Source organism: Balaenoptera physalus (genome assembly GCF_965194825.1).
Source record: "Balaenoptera physalus genome assembly, chromosome: 18".
NCBI classification, from domain to species: Eukaryota; Metazoa; Chordata; class Mammalia; order Artiodactyla; family Balaenopteridae; genus Balaenoptera; species Balaenoptera physalus.
Genome location: NC_138899.1, coordinates 48891067 through 48916488, shown reverse-complemented (window position 1 = coordinate 48916488; position 25422 = coordinate 48891067). Strand labels below are relative to the sequence as shown.

Sequence of the window (25422 nt, the reverse complement as noted above, 5' to 3'; positions counted from 1 at the left end):
TGTAGCATACCCCAGATCACATAGCTACTATCCAGTAGAGCCAAGATTTATTTGAACCCACTTCTGTGTGAATCCAAAGCTCTTAACCACTATAAAATGCAGTTCCTCTACAAAATCTTTATTTAATATAGATTATTATGCATCAAAAGAAACAAAATTCTCAAAAACACAGTGGATAAAAATAGTAGTAAGACAGTAAAATAGTGTTCATTAATGCAATTTAAATAACTGAAGCCCTATAACCTGCTAATTCTAGCCTGGAAAGCCTCTATACCCCTACCCTGAGTCACTTCTGGTTCTAAAAGCATGGCATTCTTTCTATTGTTTTATCTATAAAATTAATAAAATGCTACCTGAATCTTACCTCAAACGCAAAGTCTTTCCATACTGCTAATAGATCAGTGTTCACAAAATATGATAAAAATATGGTTGAATGAAACTGTAAAGTTTCATCTTTAACAGACCCAACCAAGTATATTTACTAACATCATATTCCATCTTAAATCATTTGCAGAATAAAGTGCTTTGTATATGTTTGAAACATCTCTAAATGTAAGTTACATGTACCCACATGAAAATGGATGTGTGAATATGAACTGCCAAAGAATATATCATAATTGCTCAGATATGAAGCTCAAAAAGTCAATGCGTAGGTTCAAATTCACTAGTGAAACCAACTACAATTATAGAATGAACTGTTTCCTGATATGATAAATACATTTTTAAAAAACAATCACTGTGCTGATTAAATTTTTCAAAAATACTGTGTATCCCTCCAAAATGAATGGAAATTTAAAATCTTAGCATAAACAATATGCTTTGCATCATCTATGTCACTGCCATAACTATTAATACCTATAATAAAACTTCCATAGTGATTTTAAAGATAGGTAGCGATAAACTAATATTAGGTAAAATAGATATTAGATAAATTTATAGCATTCACATATTAAAAACATATTTATTGCTTAGTTTTCATTTTAAAATGATGAGAGTTGAAACATTAAATATGGAAGAAAATGCTTTAAATAATGTCAACTTCTATAATTAAACTGATTTCTGCTATATCTCCATAGACACACTATCTCTGAATTATATTTTAAACATATTTCTCTTGGATTTTAGTGAGCACTTCAGCATGAGAAGCATTTTTGTATTTTAGTAAAATTTTATCTTATTGCATTATTATATTGTTCAATGTTCTATTTATTTACACTATTCCCTTATGCCACAAGAGACTTAAAATAGCTCAGTGTTCTTTAGTTAATATAAATGGATCAAATACATTAATTTTAAATTAAATGGTTTTTATACTTAATTTTTTTAATTAACAGATTTTATGTTTTAGAGCAGTTTCAGCTTTAAGACAAATTGAGCAGAAAAGACATTCCCATATACTCTCTCCTCCACATACACAAATTCCCCTATCAGTAACATTTTGCATTAATGTGTTACATTTGTTAAAATTTATGTACCGATATTGATGATATTGATACATTATTATTAACTATTAATTATTAACCTCAGTTTACTTTTGGGTTCACTCTGTGTTCTAAAGTTGTATGGGTTTTGCCAAACGCATAATGTCACGTATCTACCATTACTGAGTCATAGGAAATAGTTTCAGCATCCTGAAAAATCCCCTGTCCTCCACCTATTCATCTCTTCCTTCTTCCCCCTCCCCCAAAACCTCCAGAAACCAACGATTTTTTTACTATCCATCTCTATAATTTTGTCCTTTCCAGAATGTCATATAGTTGGAATCAGAGTATGGAGGTTTTTCAGATTGACTTCTTTCACTTAGTATTATGCATTTCTCCATGTCTTTTCTTGGCTTAAGAGATTCTTTCTTTTTATGACTGATTTAATAGTCTATTGCAGGGGTCCCCAATGCTCAGGCCACAGACCAGTATGGGTCCGCGGCCTGTTAGGAACCTGGCCACACAGCAGGAGGTGAGCAGCGGGGAGGAGAGCAAGGGAAGCTTCATCTGCCACCCCCTGTCGTTCCCCATCGCTGGTCTATTGTATGACTATATGTATGACTATATCAGTGGGTTTTATCCATTCAGCTATTGAAGGACTTCTCGAGTTGCTTCCAAATTTTGGCAACCACGAATAAAACTGCTATAAACATTTGTATGCAGGTTTTTTACTCCTTGGGGTAAACAAGAATGTGATTACTGAATCCTATGTTAAATCTACATTTAGCTTTGTAACTGCCAGTCTTCTAAAGGTGCTGTACTATCTTGCATTCCTTCCATCAGTGAATGAGAGTTCCTGTTGTACCACATCCTCAGCAGCATTTGGTGCTGTCAGTGATTTGGATTTTAGCCATTCTAATAGATGTGTAATGGTGTCTTGTTGTTTTTTTAATTTGCAATTCCCTCACGACATATGATGTTGAGTATATTTTCATACAGTTATTTGCCATTTGTAAATCTTCAGTAAGATGTCTGTTCAGGCCTTTTTTTAAAAATTGGGTTGTTTTCTTATTGTTGAGTTTTAGAGTTCTTTGTATATTTTGGATACAAGTCTTTTGTCAGATAGGTGTTTTGCAAAGATTTTATCCCACTCTATGGACTGTCTTTTCACTTCACAGAGCAGAAGTTTTTAAATTCAAATAGTAGCTAACTTATAAATGTCCAGTTTTTCCAGCATCATTTCTTTAAAAAACTATTCTTTTCCATTGAATTACCTTTGCTGCTTTGTCCAGGATCAGTTGACTATACCTGTGTGGGTCTATTTCTGGGCTCTCTATTCTGTTCCACTGACTACCTATCTTTTTGCCCCAAATACCACAGTTTTGATTACTGTAATTTTATAGTAATTCTTGAAGTCAGTCCTTCCCCTTCCTCCTCCTCTTCTTCCTCCTTCTTCAGTGTTGTAATGACTGAGTCTTTCACATATCCATAAAAAATTTAGAATCAGTCTGTCAATACCCACAAAATTACTTGCTGAGATTTTGACTGGAATTTCATTGACTATATGGATCAAGCTGGGGAGAACTGATAACTTAACAATATTGAATATTCCTTTCCATGAACATGGGATATCTATTTCTTTATCAGATCTTTTTTTTATTTCTTTCATCAAAGTTTTGTCATCTTCCTCATACAAATATTGTAGAAAATTTTTGGTGCTAAAGTAAATGATATTCCATTTTTAATTTCAAATTCTAATTTTTCATTGCTGATATTAAAAAAGTAGTCAACATTTTAATGCCAATCTCATTTCCAGAAACTTTGTTCTAATTGCTTATTAGTTCCAGAAAGAGTTTTTCTTTCTTGCCTTTTTTTTTTTTTTTTTGGTCAATTTTGGGGGATTTTCTACATAGGCAATCATTTTACCTATGAGCAAAGACAATTTTATTTATTCCTTCCCAATCTGTATACTTTTATGTCCTTTTCTTGTCTTGTTGCATTAAGCCAGGACCTCCAGTACAATGCTGAATAGAAATGGTGAGAAGGGACATGTTTCCTTGTTCCTGATCTTAGGGGAAAAATATTTAGTTTCTTATCATTAAGTATGATGTTCTCTGTAGTTTTTATAGACGTTCTTTATCAACTTAAGGAAATTCCCCTGTATTTCTAGTTTGTTGAAAGTTTTTGTCATGAATGGGTATTGTAGTTGATTAGCTGTCTTTTCTGCATATATTGATATGATCAAATGGTTTTTCTCCTTTAGAGCCTGTTGATTTGATAAATTACATTAATTGATTTTCAAATGTTAAACCAGCCTTCCATACCTGGAATATATCCCTCTTGGTCATGGTATCTAATTCTTTTTACATATTGTTGGCTTTGATTTATAATATTTTGTTGAGGATTTTTGCATCTATGTTCATAAGAGATATTGGTCTATAAGTTCCCTTTCTTGTAATGTTTTTGTCTGGTTTTGGTGTGCACTCATTTCATCATCAGACTCTTCCCTGCTACCTAAGCACATATGTTCACAAATACTATTCGCTAAGTATTACTATACAGATAATAGTGTTGCATGTTTTGTCTCTGATCCAGACCTTTGATAAAAGAAAGCTTCCTAGAGTATCAGGAATGGGGTATCTTGTTTAATTTTTTATTTTCATTTATAAAATGTGTAAAAACAGGAGACTAGATTGAACCAAAGATGGCTGGTAAGATTCATTACTACCTCTGATGGGTAGTAGCTATCTCTAAGCATGGTGTTAAGGAGGATTCTGAGGCTGTCTGCTTCAGGGAAAGGAAGTTTGACAGATTAGCAATGCTGGTTTTGAGAGTGGTGAGACGACAACACATAAGCAGTGCATTTGCTCTTCATAAGCAAAGCCACTTATCTTTTATAATTTGATTAAAGGAATAATTCTAATTTACAAGGTTTCATAGTAACTGAAAAAACAAAGGTAATGTGAATAAATTTACCAAAAACACTACTTAGTAAAGCTAATTAAATAATTCCTGGAAAATGCTATAGACTAAATGTGTTAACGAATGAGTCAAAGAGGGTTAAGGACTCTAAATAGTTTCACATTGCTTTGGAAGTCAGTATTTTTCAGTGATTTAATTGGCTGGATGTAAAACAAGAATGGCATTTGTTATCTGTAAGTCTTTGGCCAAAAACTGCTTTATTTTCAAAGGGTGCCAAAACTTACTAGGGTGGTTTTCCAATCTGATAAAGAATAAAAAGCCCTCTAAAATCCTTATAAAACACTAAATGCAGATGGAACAATGGATTTGTTTGGGAGAGGTCTTTCTTAAAAATAACTTCATGGAGTAAAGGAAAAGGTGATATACAAGAATCAAAATTTCACAAAGATTCACAGTGGCACCCCACGTGACTGTGACAGGCTTATGAAATAGAAACTGTCTGTGAGAGGCAGAGGGATTTGCCTCCTGCTTTTCATAATCACTGAAACTCTACTTTCCAAGGTCAAGTCCTGCAAAATAACTCAGAACACTGACCATCAACTTATTTCAGTTCCACCATGTGCCTGAGATTCATACTCCTTTCACTCCCTTTCTTCCCTTTCAGAATAATGTCCAGCGTGGCATGAAAGACAAGTAGCAGTTTTGGAAATATTTTCACCTCTCATCCTTAAGTGAGGAAGTAGAGTTGTTTCATTTCTGATTTTGTTCTTGTGTTGGTTAGGTTTTGCTTTTGTGTGTTTCTTGGTTGGTTGGTTCCAGGCCACCAATTGGGGGTTTTTCATTCTGGGATAAGTAAGCAGGGCAGAAGACAGACAAAGTGATTTTCAGTCCAGTCTGTGCATTAGAATCACCTGGGGGAGCTTTTTAAAAATGCCACTAATCAGGATCCACATGCATACATGCTGAAGTAATTGATCTGACGTGAGGCTGATGCATCAGTATTTTTTAAAGGGCACTGTGGGTTGAGAATCGATGTCCCACAAGGAGAGCTGGTCACAACTTTAAGAAATCACTCACTTGAGTTGGTGACAGCATTAAAGAATGAGGAAATTAAACATTTTTTCTAAAAAATCTTCCCCATCACAGCTTTGGTGAAGTTATTCTACTTTTGGTTAGCCTGTGCTCATGAAAGAAATATACAGACCAGATAAGAATTTCATGCACTAGAAAAGATAACTTAGACAAAAATCAATCTGACCTGTCACCACTGCCTTTTATCACCTAACTCCCAACACCAACAGCCCCATTACTATGTATCCTTTGATAATTTCACCTTTGAGAGGAACTAATTGCATATTCTATTGATAACAGAAAATTTCCTACAAAGTAATGATATGGATAAATTTATAGAGGAAATCAATAGTGAATTTTTCTGCAATTTTCCTCCAAATAACAGCATAAACTGATAGAAATAAGTTATTACAATTGGTAAACTCTTTCAAAATTTATATTTACTATCCCAATACAGGTAGTCACTTTATTTAGTTACATAGAACAAAGAGCTACAATTTACAGCTCCATCATCCAGTTGTATTGATTGAGATGATTTGTTATTCAGGAATCAAACATTTCAGTAGACATTAGTAAACATTATCAAACACATGTTATAGTCATTGTGCGTGGATTAATAACATCTGCTTTTTAAATAACAAGTTAAAATCATCTCATATATTTAATATGGTGTTGAACTTTGATGGTTGAGTCAACTCATTTTTTGCTAGAATGCTGATCTACCTGGCTCTACGCTCAGATTCACCACAATTACTAATTTCAACACTAATGACATACACATTTTTCTAGGTGGGCATTTTGGTCAGGTAAGCACCTACTATTTGCTGCTTGTATTTCTAAGGTTATGAATTAACCAATAGCAGGTCCTGAAAAAAGAATATAATCTCAAACTGCTTATTATCCAAATTTATCTAAAGTTTAGTAATATCTTTGGAGGATTTTATGAATGACAAGCAGTCTGTCCATTCTTCTATATAGTCTGAGGTTTATCCTTTTAAAAAGTCAAGCCGCCAGAAAGCAAGGTGTTGAATACTTAACACCATTTTGCTTAAACTAGGGATAGCATTACTGTAACTGAAAAGTACATATGTATCTTACTATGAGGGTTCTCTTGGAGTGTTACCCCATAAGAGGCTCTGAATACATATTTGTCGGGGGAGGGGAGGGGAAGAGCAGAGAAGGGGAGATGGTTCTAAAAGAAAGACCTCATGAAATGGATTTTTTCATTTGCTGTTTAAAAGAACACTGCTCAACACTGTATTTTCCCTTTATAATGACACAAACGTAAAATTTCTCGTGAAGTTCAGCTGTGGCTAATAAGAGAAACCACAATTTTTAGCTCATGAAAAGTTTCATGACCATGTTTTGCACTTCACTTTTTCCATCAGAAAGCCTCAAACCTATACGTCTACTTTAATTTATGTTTACATCTTAATATATTCTAGTCTATGGTTACTTTGTATCTCATATTTTACTTTTATATTTATTTATCATAGACCCTATTGAATCTTTAAGTAAAAGAAAGTAAAATCTTTTCTCTCTGAACTCACTTATTATAGTTAGTCATCTCAATTACAAATGTATACAAAGATATAATATAAACCCCAAAACCAAACTACAATGCATACAGGATTCATGACTCATGTATTTATTTCTAAACAACGCAAAGTTAACAATTTAATATGAATTTTCACACACTGTTCATACTTAAGCTAAATTTATAAAGGGCATTTAAAAGTAAAGATTTTGGATATAGATAGTAAATGTCATATAATTACCCAGCATGTTCGAACAGATTAAAATATTACCCTGTCTTTCTACTGTCAAATAAATATGGAATTCCCTGTGTGGGGGCTTATCATCAAACCAAATGCTTTACACTCAGTGTGAAAATCACAATTGTCAACGATCAAGCTGCTACTTCTGATGACAAACATGATGAGATATCATCTTGTTCAATACATGCCTTCAACTTGACATGTAGGCTAATAAAAAATATGAAGTTGTAGTATTTATTTTGTTTCTTGTACAACATAAGGTTCCTTATAGGGATGATCAAAATAGCCAGTATCGTTGACTGAAAATACAGTCAACTCTATTACCTGGAGACAGATTAACTGGTTTGTAGCATGACTATAGTAAAATAGTAGCAGCATGCATTGTATTTGTAAGAGGTTTTAAATCACTATGCATCAGTGACTGTATATCAACATGAGAGGATTTCTATTTTCAGCTACGTAATAACATTGTCTCTACTCAACACTGTATGTACTGCATTGTGTCTACTGCACTGTTATCCATTCAACAGCTATTTGTTCAGTATTTACTATGTACCAAGTACTGTATTAGGGAATTCCACCTCATTAATCAGACCTAATCTCTTGTCTACACTTCTCTTTCAAGGAAGAAATAAGGGAGGGCATGTGGTCAACTTCCTGTGAGTTGGCTGTAGTTCTGAGATGCAAAATCTAAAGAGGAACAGACACTTGGCACTATGAAACAAACTCCAGTAGGTCTGTATGTGTGGAATTAACTTCTCCCCCCACCTCGCTCCTCATCCTGTTTTTCTTCCTTTGCTTCCCTTCTCAGAGAAAGCCTGAACCTGGCAGTCTTACTTGCCTCCTTATCCTTCAGCCTCCAAGTTCATAATCACCATGCCCTGACAATAACTAGATGTTCCTTAAATGTGTACACTTCCCTCCATCCCCTTTCCCCTTCTACCCCTTTACCACTACCTTAGCTCAGACCTCCAACATCTCAAAGCACAGTGACAGTTTCGTAGTGGACACTCAAATATTTGGTAAAACATTTGAGTAAGGCAGCTTCAGTCAGATGCCTTCTAAGACACTGAGGTAAGCTAGGAGAAGGACACACCAAAATCAGCCTGAACTCATTTCTCTTTTGAGCAACTACTTCAAACATGTCAGTAGCAAGGAGTTATCTTTGACCTCTCCCTTTTTCCTTCACCATTCCCATCTATCTTCTCAGCTCCATTTCCTCTGGCATCCTCCCAGGTCACATGACACAGGTCAGCCAATCACCGATTCTCTCCCCACTCTACCCCCCACCCCCAACCCAGCACTGTCCAATAGAACTTCCAGCAATGATGGAAATGTGCCATATTTGCTGCCAGCATGTATGGACACTGACTCACTTGAAACATGGTAAGTGTGAGGAATTAAATTTTTAATTTTATTTAAATAGTAATTGATTTAAATTTAAATATGTATGGCTAATGGTGACAGTACTGGGAAGTGCAGCTTACCCTTCTTCCATACTGCTGTTAGAATTATCTTCCTGGAAGACAGATGATAATATCACTTGACTTACAGAAGTAACATAAAACCTTCAATATAAGGTGTGACATTTGAAGCTCTTCACCATCTAGAGCCATTTACTATCACATTTCCATTTTCTCCACTCCTCTCCCATCCAGGCTCCAACTGTGCCATGATATAACCCTTAATGTGAACTGTTGACATTGCTTAGAATGCCCTTTCCTCTCAGGGAACATCCACTCATCCTTCCAGATCCAGCTCAAATTCCTGATCCTCTCTGAGTGTGAAACTGCCCTTCCTTAGCCAAGCTAGCCACTCTCTCTTAACTCTGCTGCCATAACTTTAGTATAGAGCTCCATTAAAATATCTAAGCATAATTAATGGCTTACATGTGAAAAATATGAGTCCCATTATCCCAGGTAAATATTAATCACATACATTAAATGAAATGATCAGGTCAAGCATTTGGCACAGGGGTAGGTAAGCACTCTATAAATGTGCAGTCTTTAATACATGTATTATGAATCACATCATAATACTTGCTAGGAATCTTATCTGAACACAGCAGGCTAAGAAAACAAGGAGAGGAAAATAAAAAGATGGAGATGGGAGAGGGGAAAAGCTCACAAGTCACCGATACCAACAGAAAGCATAAGCCAGGGAAATTGTGTAAGAAAAGCCATGAAAGCACGAAGAGATCAACTATTCAGTAAACCCACAGCTAAAGCTGAACTTGTTTCTCACCTTCCAATCTAGCTGGTAATAGCAATAATCAAATTCCTTAATCAGGGAGCGTAGATGTTACGAGGTCAAGAACAAGAGAAAGCTTTTCTTGTGATGTGTAACTGAGAAGAATTTGTTGTAAGCTGATCAATAAAGCACTATTACTATGGCCCACTTCTTAAGACAGAGCTCTGTTATATACAACATTGAATACATATGCTGTAAGAAAATTTAAACTATGGAACAACCTGGAAGAAAAAAAAATCTCTAAGCTTACTCAATTTTCATCTCCTCTAAAATTATATTTAGATAGAAGCATTTCAAAATAATTAATGACATCCGAGTTATGTCTATTCCTAATATAATGATTTTCCCTTTATATAAAGCAGTCTCACTTTTCTCTCCATTTAGTCAGCTTTCAAAAAAGAAAAATGCAAAGAAATATTTAAATAGTTAAAGGTAAAGATTTTAGTGGCAATTCCAAGCAATGCTCAATATATATACTGTCATATGCAGGTATTTATACTGAATGAATATTAGGTTTAAATAATATTTTGATGTTCCATTTCATCAGTTTGAGAAAGCACAGGTTTACAACATAATTTTGCTGTTAAACAAAATTCTTCAGTTGAATTTGCAGATCAGAGAAAATTAGCATTTGGATTTAGTTCAGAGGCTGAGTTGAGCTCAGTTCACTCTGGGTTTGGGGTTGATGGTTCAGTTTAAGTTCTTGACAATGAGCACATCAAAATAAAAAATAAGTAATGTCATCAGGGCTGACATTTAAGAATAAGTGTTCAGGCAGATTATATGTTCTGAAAAAACAAACTCACTTTACAGAGGGAGCTAAGGTTAAATCCGAAGGTTTGCGCATTCCGGGAGCCAGCGTTCATGTAGTTTCCCATTAGCAACACAAGTTCCAGCAACTTGCTAAAGCTCCTGCTCTTCTTCATCTCTTCGCAGGCAGCACTGACAGCCATGATGTCAGGTTTGATGTTGTTCACCTGCTCTTCAAACTGAAGCTTAAAGAGAATAGCACTGAGCCGTGGCCGTAGTCTCTTCACATTGCTCATCTGATTGAAAAGAAAATAGCAGATTTCCTTTAAAATGCATGGTATACTTTAGTACTGTGCGGCTGCAAGGAATCTGGGATGATTTATTGGTATGACAGTACGGAAAAAGCAACATGTCCCCTAAAACTGAGAGCAGGAAGAGAGAAAAGCCCTGCGTGTTTTTGTGAGGAATCCTGAGTCATCACTCAAAGAAAACATTAAAAATTTAGATGCTCAGAAGCGAAGACCCAACACAGCCAAAAATAAATAAATAAATTAATTAATTAAATCCATGTTTAAAAAAAAATTTAGATGTTTGATGAAAAGAGAGCTTTACTTAAATGGCAAAGTTTAAGTAATAAAGTACATATATCTTTTTTTTTTAAACAACTGAATTTTTAAAAGGTAACAGGATACAGAGGCAACAAATTACAAAGCATTCATAGCACTGGTTTAATTTTTGTTCAATACTGAAATATGCTGGGTCATGTTTAAAACATATTCAGAAAGGTCTAAAGAGGGTTTGTTTCTTCAAGTGGCAATTGCTGTCCACAGGAGCCCTGCTGACTAACAGTATGTGTTAGATTGAAAGAGAGTAAATAGGTCCCAATTTGTGCTAAATTGACTTTCTTCAGAAACACAGGGCAGCAGAATGACTCCTGACACATGCTAAATTAGCAGAGTCAGAGTTAGAAAACATGGGCAGAGCAGGAGACAGAAGCGGTGCAAAGCCACAGGTCTGCCACGTGCCAGGTTAGCCCCATTTGGGACTCTGCATTTCCTTACTGGGTATATAGGGGGTTGAAAATGTTAAAAGAAAAAAAGGGCTAGAGGGTCAGCAAGTTCTTGCCTTAAATTTACCCCCGAACCATGTGCTAGCAACACACGTGAGGCGGAAGAGCCTGAAGGCTGGAGACATACTACATTTAAGTTACATGTGGATTCCTTGACCAAACATGTTAGGAATTTGAGATAAAAACAAATACCGTATGCTAACACATATATATGGAATCTAAGAAAGAAAAAAAAAAGGTCATGAAGAACCTAGGGGTAAGACGGGAATAAAGACACAGACCTACTAGAGAATGGACTTGAGGATATGGGGAGGGGGAAGGGTAAGCTGTGACAAAGTGAGAGAGTGGCATGGACATATATACACTACCAAACCAAACGTAAAATAGATAGCTAGTGGGAAGCAGCCGCATAGCACAGGGAGATCAGCTCTGTGCTTTGTGACCACCTAGAGGGGTGGGAGGGAGGGAGACGCAAGAGGGAAGAGATATGGGAACATATGTATATGTATAACTGATTCACTTTGTTATAAAGCAGAAACTAACACACCATTGTAAAGCAATTATACTCCAATAAAGATGTTAAAAAAAAACAAAAACAGATTGATGGGGCAGCAGTGGTAAAACAGGTGAACTTCAACAACGATTATAAACATCAAAAGCACTTTGAGGCAAGGTCAGGAAAAAAAAGTGACAGAACATGATAGGATCAAAATAGGGAATAGTTCTGTTAATCACTGACCCTGAAAAGCTAAAAAACAATGCCACATGAAGCTTATAGGATTTCCGTTAGAAACTATCTGCTCATAATATTACAATTGTTATTTAAAATAAAATGTATCATACAAAAGCCTGAACTTATTAGATTCTGATAGGATACTACAGACACTGCCTTAATGACTTAACAACATAACCCAGTGTACTCATCTAACAAAATCGGAGCAATAAAGAGCTCTCAGTAGATACCTCTGAGAGAATATCTTCAGAGGAACCAAGTTCTTACAGTCACTAAATAGTTTCTCAGCAAATAATACATCTAATTTACATATAGCATTCTCCCCAGCAACTTGACATGTTAAATGCTTATGTGTATGCAACCAAGATTCTAAAAGCTCAACTAATATAATTAGTAAGAAGTCTCCTCTACAAAGTATTCTAAGGAATGTCTTAAAATTCCTTGAATTCAAGAAACGTCTTCAAAATCCCATCTAGAGAAAATACAAATTTTTCTCCTAGAAGAGAGTAAAGAAACTGTAAGCTCAAAAATGACATTTTTTTGAAGTACAAAGAAACATTACTAATAATGGTTTTATAAAATGAATTTTAGTAATATAAAAATTTATGAAAGACAAAGTGAGACCTTATTAGAATACCAATTCTTAGTGGGCATGAATCATTGTTTGGACATTGTATGTCTAGCACACAAAGTAGAGGTAAGCAGTGATTACTTCTGATAAAGTCATTTCATTTGTTTTAAAATGTTCCCAAATGGACTCACTTACCTGGAATTTGTACCCTTACTTAAATATTACAAATGTAATATTTGTACATATTCATATTATACCGGACCAATGCTGTACCATGCTCTGTTACATTTAATTTATCCTTTAGAATACTAAGACATATAAGGGAGCACTCACATGAGCACATACAGTTATGGCCAATCAGAAGGTGTATGATGGGCCCACGGCATCTCTGCTTTCAGCCTATGCCCTCATTCATGATTACGAAATCAGGTATTTGGTACTTTGCAATAAACAAGAGAAGAATTCTCCAGTACCCCATGCAAAACATTAGTATTGCAAAATATATTAATTTTAACATATATTAATGTACTACTTCATGTGCAAAGAGAAAAAAGACTACTTAAATGCCTACATTAAACTACACCGAAGTATGTTAAAGCTTTCCTGCTGACAAGCTAACCATATGTAGCCAGTACAAAGTAATTAATTTTCCTAGAAAAATATAACCTAGATTTGTATGAGTAATGAGTCTACCTGGCACTAGGGACAGGTACCTTGAAAAAATAGAGTAAGTCTATGATGTAATGCAGAACAAAGTGCTATGAGTTTATCAAATACCCTGACAAAGCCAAGTCAGGAAGGGTAACCTAAACAGATCTTTGAACACCTTTTTAAATTAGATGTCCTTTTCATATTGTTCTTTCTTCCAAATTCTGAAAAGTTAGTATTTTGGCTGATAAGAAACAAATGCATTTTGGTGAACAAAATTACTGCACTGGAAAGGAATTTGAGAGATCACCAGAACTAGATCCTGTACAGGGTCTACCATTTAGCCTACGCTAATCCCCTAGGCCAAATGGCTGCCCCTTTTATTTTAAAAATAACAACAACAAAAAAAAAGTCAATGAAAGCTAATGTTCTAAGATCTAAATCTTGTAATCTATGAAGATAATAGCAGAGTTATTTTTCTCACTGGGCAAATCAAACTCTATTTCTTCAGATGGGATCAAAGAAAAAAGGTAAAAAGAGGGAAAATATATATATATTTTTAAATCCTGAAGAATGTTTCTTCACCCCCTCACATATTCTATCAACACTAGACATTTGCTGGGACTTCCCTGGTGGTCCAGTGGTTAAGAGTCGGCCTTCCAATGCAGGGGACGTGGGTTCGATCCCTGGTCAGGGAACTGGGATCCCAAGTGCCGCAGGGCAACTAAGCCTGTGCACTGTGGAGCCCGCGTGCCACAACTGGGGAGCCCACGCCTCTGGAGCCCATGCGCCACAACTAAGACCCGATGCAGCCAAATGAATAAATATCTAAAAAAACAAAAACAAAAAAACCACTGGACATTTGCATTCTGTTTGCTTGCCCAAGAATCCAGAACTATGACTTGTCTGCAAAAGACTAGACTGAATGCATAAATGGAGTGCTGTGATGCTCAAATAATATTCTCAACAGTAACAGAAAGTCATAAAAAAAAAGATGAAGAGAGGAAGGGTTACTGCAAAAGTTTAACTGTAAGATAGTTAATAATCAGAATGTTAGAAGAAATTAGAATTCATTTTTACAGAGGTATCCTTTACATTTATTATTACAGAGTCCTAGCAATGTAAACACATAGCACCAAAATCTGACAATAATGAGTTATAGTCTGAAGATCAACCTAAAGGCATAAAAAAGAAAGTAAAAATATTTTGGTTTTATTACTATTTTTTGAAAGCAGGCAGCAGTACTCCGGCAACCACCCCATCACACCACCACAGATGTCACGTGCCAGAATGAAAAAACCTTAAGAACAGTGACTGGATAAAATCAACAAACAATATCCAGAACACTAAGGGTAATTTTTATTTCAAAATTTTGCTTGTTGGCAATATACATGTTGTTGGAGCAGGTACAAAGTAAGATGAAAAGACCTTTAGAAAATCCGTGAACCAACAAGCATTGATTGACTGGGTGCCTACTCAGTGCTGCGAAAGGCACAGAAGTGGTGGTTGCTGCCCTTGTATCACTGAATTCTTTCCATCTGTCTTAAAGGGCAAAAAGGAGAAAAAGTCTTCAGGGAGATGTAATCTCCCATAATCTCACTATGGTTATCTTTTTCTCATATAATTTTAATTTTATCCATTATTTCACGGGGGGAAAAAACAGAATCCATCTGACATTTTTACACCAGCTACACTTAACACTATATCCTCTTTATTCAGTTTCTTTTATAAATATGAGATTTTCAGGAGCCAACTTATTCAAAACGTGTTGGGTTTTCCCCCACTTCTTGCCTGAAGCCTCGTGTAGGCGCACCTCAAAAGAAATTTGAGAACATCCTCTATATCTTCATTATTCTTCCCTAAGGTTGTGGTAAGACTAATTAATCATTCAACTTTCTTTCTAATACAAGTAACCTGCTGATTGAAAAGTTACTAGCTTGAGTCTTACTTGATTTACTACTCTAAACCTTTACGTTATACATGTTGTAAATACATAATTATAAGGAATAATGGGACGGCGTTTCTGTAAGGTTAAATGACTCCTTCAAGGTCACAGGGACAGTAGGGCATGAGCCTAGAGCTAACTTGCTGCCAACTAACTGTGCATGCCACTCAGAGAATCACAACGTGGAAATTAATAACCGCAACTTAAAAGCCACCTGATACTCAAACTATCAATACTTCTACAATGTTTTCCTATGAGTAGGAACAGACTTTAATTTCCCCACGGTAGTTATTAGACAAAACACTATGGAGACAGGTTGACCCTGCTGTGAGCTCTGCCTGCTACTACTTCATATTTCTTTCCTTTCTTCTTGGTATACCTAACTACCCCTGTATGTTTCCAGATCCACTTTTGTTGTCCCGTTACACTGCACTCTCCACTCTTATTTCCATATTTGCTAATTCTTCCACTCCCTGTAAGAGAGGTGTGAGAAGCAAGGAGACTGTGAAAAAAACGAGTGCATCTTTGTGAAAGACAAGACTAGAGAAAACGACAAAGGGTTGAGGGAGAAAAGTGACATCTGAGAAAGGAAGGTGATCTAATAACAGACTTAAGACACTTAGGAAAAAGTTTTGAACTTGATTTTTCTAATTAAACTATATGAAAAATGTCTTCCTTTACTGTTAGCTGGCCAATATTTTCATAATCTCCAGAATTCTCAGAAAAAAAAGTTCATTTCACTTTAGGAAAGGCATCAAAAACATAGCTATTCAAGTGCCTTATGCCTGGGTAGTGCTCAGAATATCAAGAGTATTTTTAAAATAAATGTGCCCTTATGATAATAAAACTCATAAGCTAAAATTATTTTTTTAAAACTACACAACAGCAAAGTACATTTTTTGTACTTTGCTGTGGCAAAGTCACATTTTTTATATTTTTCCAAAGGAGCAAGGTAAAGCCAAGAATTATACCAAAAAAAAAAAAAATTAAAAGGATAAAATGTATATTCCTCCAGGTAGTCAAGAAATAGACAATTAGCTATAGACATCAGATATGCTTTCTCTTTGTCTACAAATGCTTATCAATTCTGGACCACAAAGGATTTCACAGGAGGTCCAAATGAGTTCTGCAGATACTCAGGATCTGAAAGTGGTAAAGTTAGAGAGCGAGAGACTTCTTATTTAATTTGGCAGTCTTAGCAAACACTCAACACATAAGTTTCATATCTGATGAATTAAAAAGCTGGCATAAAACCCAGAACCTTTCTGGTGTCTTAAATTCATTCATGTCTGCTTCCAGACAATCCCCACCCTAACATAGGAAACCAATGTTTTGATTGCTATCACTATAACTAAGTTTTGCCTGTTCTTGAAATTTATATAAATGAAACTTTCAGGAAACACTTTTGGTGTCTGGCGTCTTTCACTCAATAAAATGACTTTGAGATTCACACACATGTTAGTATGATTGAGTACTGTTCCTTTTTATTAATGAGCAATATTTCATTGCAAGAATACACCAATATTTGTTCAGCCTCTTTCCTAAACCAAAAAGTTGATGGACTTTTTGGTTTCTTCCCAGTTTGGGGCTGTGTAGTGGGTTGGAATGAATAGGCACTGGAAGGATAAGTCCTAAACCAGGTACCTGTGAAGCTGACCTTATGTAGAAATAGAGTCTTTACAGATGTAATTAAAAGATCCCCAGGTGAGATCATGCAGGATTCAGGGAGATCCCTAAATCTAATGCCATGTCATTTTACAAGAAAGGAGAAAGTCACACACAGGAGAAGGCAATGTGAAGACTGTGAAGATGGAGGCAGAGACTGGAGTGATGCTAAAAGTCAAGAAATACCAAAGGCTACAAGCAGCTACCAGACGCTAAGAGAGAGGCATGGAACAGATTCTTCCTCAGAGTCTCCAGAAGGAACCAACCCTGCCAACAGCTTGATGTAGGACTTTTGGTCTCCAGAAATATGACAGAATAAATTACTGTTGTTTTAAATCACTAACGTTGTGGACATTTGTTATGGCAGCCCAGGGAAACTAATACAGGATATTATGAATATTCTTGTATGAGTCTTTTCATTTCCATTAAATAGTATAGTGTAAATGCATGCTTAACCTTATAAGAAATTGTCAAACTTTTTACAAAGTGGCTTATGACACTTTACGTCCCCTTTGCCAATGTTATACTTTATTCTTGAAGCTTTTATTTTATCTTTGCACATTTAGGTCTATATTCCATCCCTCATTAACTGTTCTGCGTGGTGTGATGAAGGAATTGAGATTCATTTTAGTCAATAGAATATCCAAGTTTCGCAGCATCATTTGGTACAAAGAAGTTCCTTTCTCTACTCACTAGCCTTAAAGTCTTTGTTGAAAAATCAATTGATGGTATCTTTGTGAATCTATTTCTATACTTTTAAGAGAAACATTTATATATCCTTAAGCCAAAACCTTACTGTCTTGATGTCAAATCAGTAGTCTAGGTCCTCCAAGTTTGTTCTTTTTCAAAATTGATTTTGTCCATTCCAGGTCCTTTGCATGCCATATGAATTTTTGTGATATCTTGTCAGTTACTATTATAAGACCTGCTGGGATTGATTGAGAACGTGTATCGTATGTGTATTAGGAATCTATAGATCATTTGAGGGAAAAATGAGATCTTAACAAATTGAGTCTTCCACTCTAGGAGCATGGTATGTATCACCATTTATTTACAACTTCTTCAAGTTCCCTCAGCAATAATTTGTAGTTTGCAGTGTAGAAAATTTGCACATGTTCAGTGAAATGCAACCTTAAGTATTTTACATTTTTGATGCTATTGAAAATAGTACTATTTTTTATTTTGCTTTCCGATATATCATTGCTTATAGAGAAAAATACAACTGATTTTGGTAGAGTGACTATTTTGTGACCTTCTAACAAAGTTTACTACAGATTCCTTACGTATTTACATAGATAATAAGTTGACTTACATCATTTCCAATGTACAGGCCTTTTATCTCATTTTCTTTTATTACACAAGTTAGAACATATATTATAATGCAGAAAAGTGATAAAAATAGATATCCTTGCCTGGTTTCCAATCATAAATGACAAAGAATGTAATCTTTTCCAACTAAGTATGAGGATAGCTCCATGTCTTCCATAGATGTCCTTTATCAGGTTGAGAAAGTTTCCTTCTATTTCTACTTGCTAAGAGTTTTTATATATCATAAACAAGATACAATTCTGTCAAATGCTTTTTATTTTGAATCTAGATAATTATATGATTTTTCTCCCTATTTTCTGATAATATGGTCAACTACATTAATTAATTTTCAAATGTTAAACCAACCTTGCACAGCTTGGTAATGACACAGAGCTTTTTAGGCACTGCACTATCTGATACAAAAACGTTTTGACAATTTTTGTATATATGTTTATGTATGATATGGGTCTCTAATTTTCTGTAGTAGATTCCCTTCTTTGATTCCTGATGGAAATATGAGAATTTAGTTTTCTTTTTCAGTGCTTTCATTTTCATTAGGTTTAAAATTATTTCTTCTTTGACCCACAAATAATTTAAAACTATGTTACCCAATTTTCAAACAGTGAGAGATGTTCTATTATTGTTGTTGTCCAATTTAATTCCAATTTACATAGAAAACATACTCTACAAGATTTCAGTCTTTTGAAAATTACTGAGACTTATTTTATGTTCCCATATGGTCTACCTTGGTGAATGTTCCACGTGTATTTGAAACGAATGTATATTCTGCAGTTATATGGGCAATGTTCTATAAATACCAATTAGAACAAGCTGGTTGATAGAACTGTCTTGATTTTCTAATTATTTACTGATTTGTTTCTTGATCTACTTTTTCTAGAATTTACTGAAAGGGGGCATTAAAGTCTCATTATGATTGTGAAGTTATCTGCTTCTCCATTTAATTCTACAGGTTTTGCTTCATGAATTTTAATGTTCTTTATTAGGTGCATGCATATTTAAGATGATTGTTTCTTATAAATTACTCCTTGTATCCTTGTGTAATGCCTCTATTTCTTATAATATGATTTGTCTTGAAATACACATTCTCTGAAATATACAAAGCTATGCTACTTTTCTTATTGTCTAGTATCTGTTTTCCATTTGTCCTTTCTGCTTTTTACCTCTCTTTTATCCCTTCCTGCTTTTGTGTTTATCAAGCAATTTTTAGTATTCCATTTTATTTCTTCTACTGGTTTCTTAACTATATCTCTTTACTATATTTTTCCTGGTTGCTCTAGGACTACCAATATGCATCTTTATGTAGTCTATCTAGAGTGACTATTAAGTCAGTATTGTGCCGGTTCATAGGTTTCATTTCCTGCCTCCCCCTTCCAGCATTTCACTCACACTTCCCACCTTCTGGTTCATTTCATGTGTGTTATAATGTTACAACAGCACAATTCCATTTGTCCTACCCAATCATTTGTGCTACTATCATATCTTTTACTTCTATATACATATAAACCTTATCCTGCAATGTTATTTTTTTAATTATTAGTTTTAAGTAAACTATGAGAAGAAAGAAAACATAGTTCATTGATTATTTCACATGGTTTCCATTCCTTTTTGTGGATATCACTTTTCATCTAGTATCATTTCCATTTGGCCTGCAGGACAACTTTAGCATTTCTTGTAGGGCAGGTCTGATGGTCACAAACTCTGTTTTCACAGAACTAAAAATGTATTTATTTTACCCTATTTTGGGAAGGGTATCTACTAAATGGAGAATTTTGAGTTTACAGAGTTTCTTTATTTCAACATTTAAAATACACCCTTCTGTTGACTTCTGCTTTCCATTATTTCTGCAAGGTCAGCTAAATCTCTCTCCTTGTTTCCTTATATGTTTTCCCCTCCTCAAATCACTTTCATGACTTTCTCTTTGTCTTTGTCTTTCAGCAGTTCGACTGGAATGTGCCAAAATGTCTTTCTCTTTATATTTATCCTGACTGGGGTTTGCTGAGGTTCTTGAACCCTAAGTTTATATTTTCCACTCAATTTGGCATTTCTTGGCCCTTATTTCTTCAAATATTTTGCCAGCCACAATCTCACTTTCTTCTCCTTTTGGGACTACAATTACAGATGTTTTAGACTGTTTATCTCCAATATACTATTAACCCATATACTGAATATTTTAATTCAGTTATTGAACTTTTCAGTTTGAGAATTCCCATATGGCAAATTTTTATAGTTTTCATTTCTCTGCAAAGATTCCTTAATTAAGATCATGTTTTCCTTCAGTTCTTAAAAGATAATTTCCTTTAGTTCTTTGAACATATTTATAATATCCACATTAAAGTCTTTGCATTTGAAATCTAAAACCTGGGCCGTCTTGTTTATTTGACTGTTTTTTTTTCCTTTTACAATACATCCCATTTTATTAATCTTTACTTCTTAATTAAATGATGAAATGTTATAACAACTCTTGAGTTGTAATATTCCTTTGAAGAATGTTCCTTCTTGTTTTAGCAGGCAAATCAATCATTGGGTGATCACCTTAAATTTCTCGGTAGGCTTATTTATAGGCTTAATAGGCTTGAGCTTACACTTTGTTAGTGTGGCTCTGTGGAAAGTGGGAGTTGTTTCTCTAGCCCCTCTAACTTGGTAGGACTCATTCTTCCCAGAGAAGCCTGTAGACTCGATTATAGGTTTTCTTAGGGTGAGTCTAGAGTAGGTACTCCTTTAGGACGTTGGTCTTCTTTCCTAAGGTATAACCTTTCCAGTTGTTTGAGTGAACGCCAAGTAAGCTAATGAGGTGTCAAGAAGCTATCTCTATTCTGGCAGGGCCAGAACTCCAATGCCTCTTAGGAATGTGGACCCCTAGTATCTCTCTTCTACCCTCACCGTGCAGCAGGTGCTATCTGGCAAATCTTGCTCAGCATATGGACAGCTCAGCCTCCAGGCACAGACTCCAGGGAGACTCCCACATGGAAAATTGGAGTCCCTTTCTGCACAGTTCATTCCTCTATAATGGCCTGCTCTGTTTCAGCTGCTATAAATTCTGATCCCTGCTTCCACGCTCCAGAGAAAACCACACTTTCTGCTCAAACCCCAGCTCTTCTGTGCTATTATTGGAAAACTGTCGCCAGACCAAAAGCTGGGCATTCACAAGTTCATGCAGTTTCTATTCTCCCAAAGCTTGCAGTTTTCTTCTACTGGTTGTCTATGGCCTTAAAATGGAGGACCTGAATATTTTATCCATTTTATCATTGTTAGTGGTTTACCCAGCTTTTTAAAAATTTATTCCTAAGTATTTTATAGTTTTGTTACTGTAAATGGAATTTTAAAACCCTTTTATTACAATTTCAGTTTTAAGAATACAAAAAACTCTTTACCCAGATTAACCAAGTGTTTCCATTTTGTATCATTTGCTCCATCATATTCTCTCTCTTCCTCTTCATATATACGTATTATAAAGGAAATACATATGTGTATATATACTATAATACAATACATAAATATTTAGCTAAGGTTATGTCCACCAGTTTTTCCAATCAATGTAAAGTTACAACATCTTCCCTATATAATTAATAAGTTACTTATAGGAAGATGCTTTGAGACTATATAAATATAGTATGTATACAATTTATTTTCATCAAATTTTCACATTTGTGTTAATGGGGAGAGCCATTAAGTAGAATACCAGTTATAGTATTTACTGAACTTTATTAAAAATGCACTTTACAGACCTTTCTAGATGGCATCAAGAATGAGATATAAAATAAACCAGTCTATATCTACAACAATTACACCTTAAGCCACCACTGCGATAAAACTGCTTACCTAACTCTACAGTAACTTAGTTTCATCAGTCCAGTCTCCCTTTTCCATTATGTTTCCAAAGTAGTCTTAGAAGAGAATATCGAGACCTGTATGATGAGATTTGCAGAATACAGGAAATGCTTCTCAGGCAGTAGATGATACTCAGATCTAAAAAGCAACCTTAAAACAATGTTGTCTGCAAAGTGATGAATCATAAGAGACCTTTTTGCTTACAGCTACAAAATGCTTTAGGCTTTATTTCAAATGAATGATGCATGGCTAGTAATTAGTATGTGACTATAATGATGTTTTGTTTTGTTTTTGCAAATGAAACACATTAAGCAGATTGTGCCATAAAATTTCAATACTACATAGATGGTCTAACTAGAAAGCATCATGTTTCTATACCAAAAAACAACAAAAAACAACCATAATTCCTATTATGGACTCAAATGCCCCACTTCTTAGTTGCCTATTTAGAAGATTTAAAATCCCAAAGAAGAAAAAGGAGTAACTGACAAAATTTCCAAAAACTTAATTTCAAGTTCAACAGCTCAATACTTTAAGCTCCTACATAAAAATACTAAGTAATTTGTACTTATTATTAACTCAAATTAATCTTTAAATATCAAAAATAAATTTGCTCCAGTGATGAAGCATACAGAAACCAGTGCTAAAAGCAACTTCAAGTACAGTGGGCACCTACGGCAAACAAACACACAAGAGTGACTGCCACCATAAAAAATGAAGGACGTCCTTTAATGTCATAAAACTATGGTTCACAGCTGAGCTGTACTAGTTACTAGTTGAGTGAACAAGTTGCCTCAGCTCTGAAATGGTAATGCCTATTTCTGGAGTTATGTGAGAGTCAGATATAATTACTCATTTATTTATGTATCAGAGTATTTACTGAATACTTATTATGTACCAAACTCTGTTTAAAGCCTTGGGGAATCACACTGAAAATAAGATGACAGGGACCTGGTCCAAATGGCTGTACTAAAGTAAACAGATGGAGAAAGGGAGAGAAAAAGACAGAAAAACAATAAAACAAATAGACAGGATCCCTGTAGTTAAGGATAAGTGCTCACGAATAAGTGGGATGATGGTGGGGGGGACACCAGGATGATGAGCCTTACCACAGGAAGTGGCACCTGGGCTGAAGCAGAGGTTGCAGCAGGAGTAGGTGCAAATCTGAGGTGGGAGCAAAAAACGAATGTGGCTGAGACACAGCGGACAATGAAGGCAGTGGTAAAATATAAGACTGAAGAAACAGGCACAAGATTATCTTACAAATTATAATGAAACTAGAAACCATTAGAATGACCAGAAGGAAATTCCCCTTCTGGCCAAAGATGGAAAAACAGGGACTGGACTTATCTCCCTTCTCCCTGCCGCCCTGAGGCAACAGTTTTCAGGCACTGACTCCAGGCAGTGTGGGATGGTGGTGCCTGAGAAAGGGAAACAGGTGTGCCCCGTGACCGTCCCAGCTTGCTGTTTAGAAAGAGTTTCCAAACTGCAGCACAGGGAGAAGGAACCCAGGTGGAGGCAGGAGGTGTCCATGATTGAGAGGGAGGTGAGAGTCTGGGAATGCCAACGCAGCTAGAATTCTCAGGACAGAGTATCAGAAAGGAAAGAGTAGCACAGACAGAAAGCTCCAGAGATCTCAAGAGTTTCCCGCTCATGTCTTTAACTGTAGTATCCACCACATGCATGTGAGAAAACTACTGAAGGCTGGGGAAAGAATCAGTCAAAAGCACTGGAGGTAATAGTGCCCGATTCTCAGACAAAGCTGGGAACACTTACTTGTTCTCAACAGGCAGAGTGGAAAAACCTCATAATTCATGGGACATTGAGTAGGGTACTCAGAAGGGTATTGCCTTAATTGTGGGGAAAAATAAGTTCTAGACTCAAGGCTACTCTGATACCATGTCACAAAGTTTAAAAACAAGCCATAAAAGTCTGAAACAGTTTCCAAGTAATTTAACTGCCTCCTAAAACAAAGTTCAAGAATATTTATAAGAATACAAAGGTATCTAGGGTACAGCATGGTAAAATTTTTGTTTGGAGCCCAAAGGATCAGGAAAATACAAACAATGAGGAAAAAATTTGATAAAAACAGACCTACAAATGCACAGATGATAGAAATACTAGATGAGAAAGTTTAAAGTTATTATATTTCATATGTTTGAGAAGGTTGAGGAAAGATTAAGGATTTTAAGCAGAGACATGAGAGATATTTTTTCAAAAATACCTGAACTGAATTTCTAGAATAGAAAGCTATGATATCTGAGCTGACTAAATAGGAAAAACAGCAAATTAAACACCATAAAAGAAAAGATTATTGAACTGGAATGCATGTCCAAAATGAAAAAAGAGGAAAAAGAAAATAAAAAGGGCATCAATGAGCTGTGGAACAACTTTAAGAAGCCTAACATATGTGTAATAATAAAATAATATATGTGTAACTTACGTCTCTGATATAGAGGAGAGAAGGGAGGTATAGAAAAGATATCTGACAAACATAATGGCTAAAAAAATTCCAAATTTAAAGAGAATTATAAACCAACAGATCCAAGAAACTCAATGAAACCCAAGGACAAAAATATGATGAAAACTACACCCGAGATACATCATAATCAAATTATTCAAAACGAGCGATAAAGAAAGTCTTCAAAAGCAACCAGAGAAAAAAAGAAACATGTACAGAGGAACAAAGTTAAGGGTGATGGCAGATTTCCTGCCCAAATAATTCAAACAAGAAGACAGTGCGGTAACATGTTTAAAGTGCTGAAAGAAAGAACTATCAACTTGGAATATCATACCCATGAAAACACTTCAAAATGAAGGTTAAAAAAGACTTCCTCAGACATATAACAACTGAAAGAATTCATTAGCACTGGAAGAAATGTTACAGGCAATTTTTCAGGCGGAAGAAAGATGATTCCAGATGGAAGATGTACACAACAGAGTGAAGAATGCTGGAGTATGTATATAAAAAAGACAACTGATTTGCTAAAAGTAAAAATAACAACATGCTATGAGTTTAAACATACGCCAAGGTAAGATGTGTGATAGCAAGTGCACACAGCCCAAAATGGGAGAACATTGTTGTGAGGTTTCACACCACACTTAAGGTGGTATCATATCCTTGGAAGGTAGTTAAAAATATGTTATGTAAACCCTAAAACAACCACAAATGAAACAAAAAGTAATAACTAATTAACCAACAGAAAAATAAAGTTATTAAAATACTCAATCCAAGAGAAAAAGAATACCAAAGAACAGATGAGATAAATAGAAAATAAATAACAAGATGGGAGATTCAAATCCCACCATATCAATAACCACATTAACAGAAAATGGTCCCTCTAGTTAAAAAAGAGAAATCATCACACTGGATTTAAAAACAAAAAAATCAATACTCAACTAATATGCTGCCTGTAACAACAGTAGGTTAAAAGGAAAAGGA

At 35.2% G+C, this 25422-nt stretch overlaps 1 protein-coding gene across 4 annotated transcripts in view; it reads right to left on the bottom strand.

The window, feature by feature from the left end:
* Positions 1-25422, bottom strand: part of DIAPH3 (diaphanous related formin 3) — a 569365-nt gene that overhangs the window by 246644 nt on the left and 297299 nt on the right. For all 4 annotated transcript variants that reach the window (XM_082435809.1, XM_082435810.1, XM_082435807.1 and 1 more), the window contains one exon: positions 10249-10488. In XM_082435809.1, coding sequence (XP_082291935.1) covers positions 10249-10488 — 240 coding nt within the window. The remainder of the gene's footprint in view (positions 1-10248; positions 10489-25422) is intronic.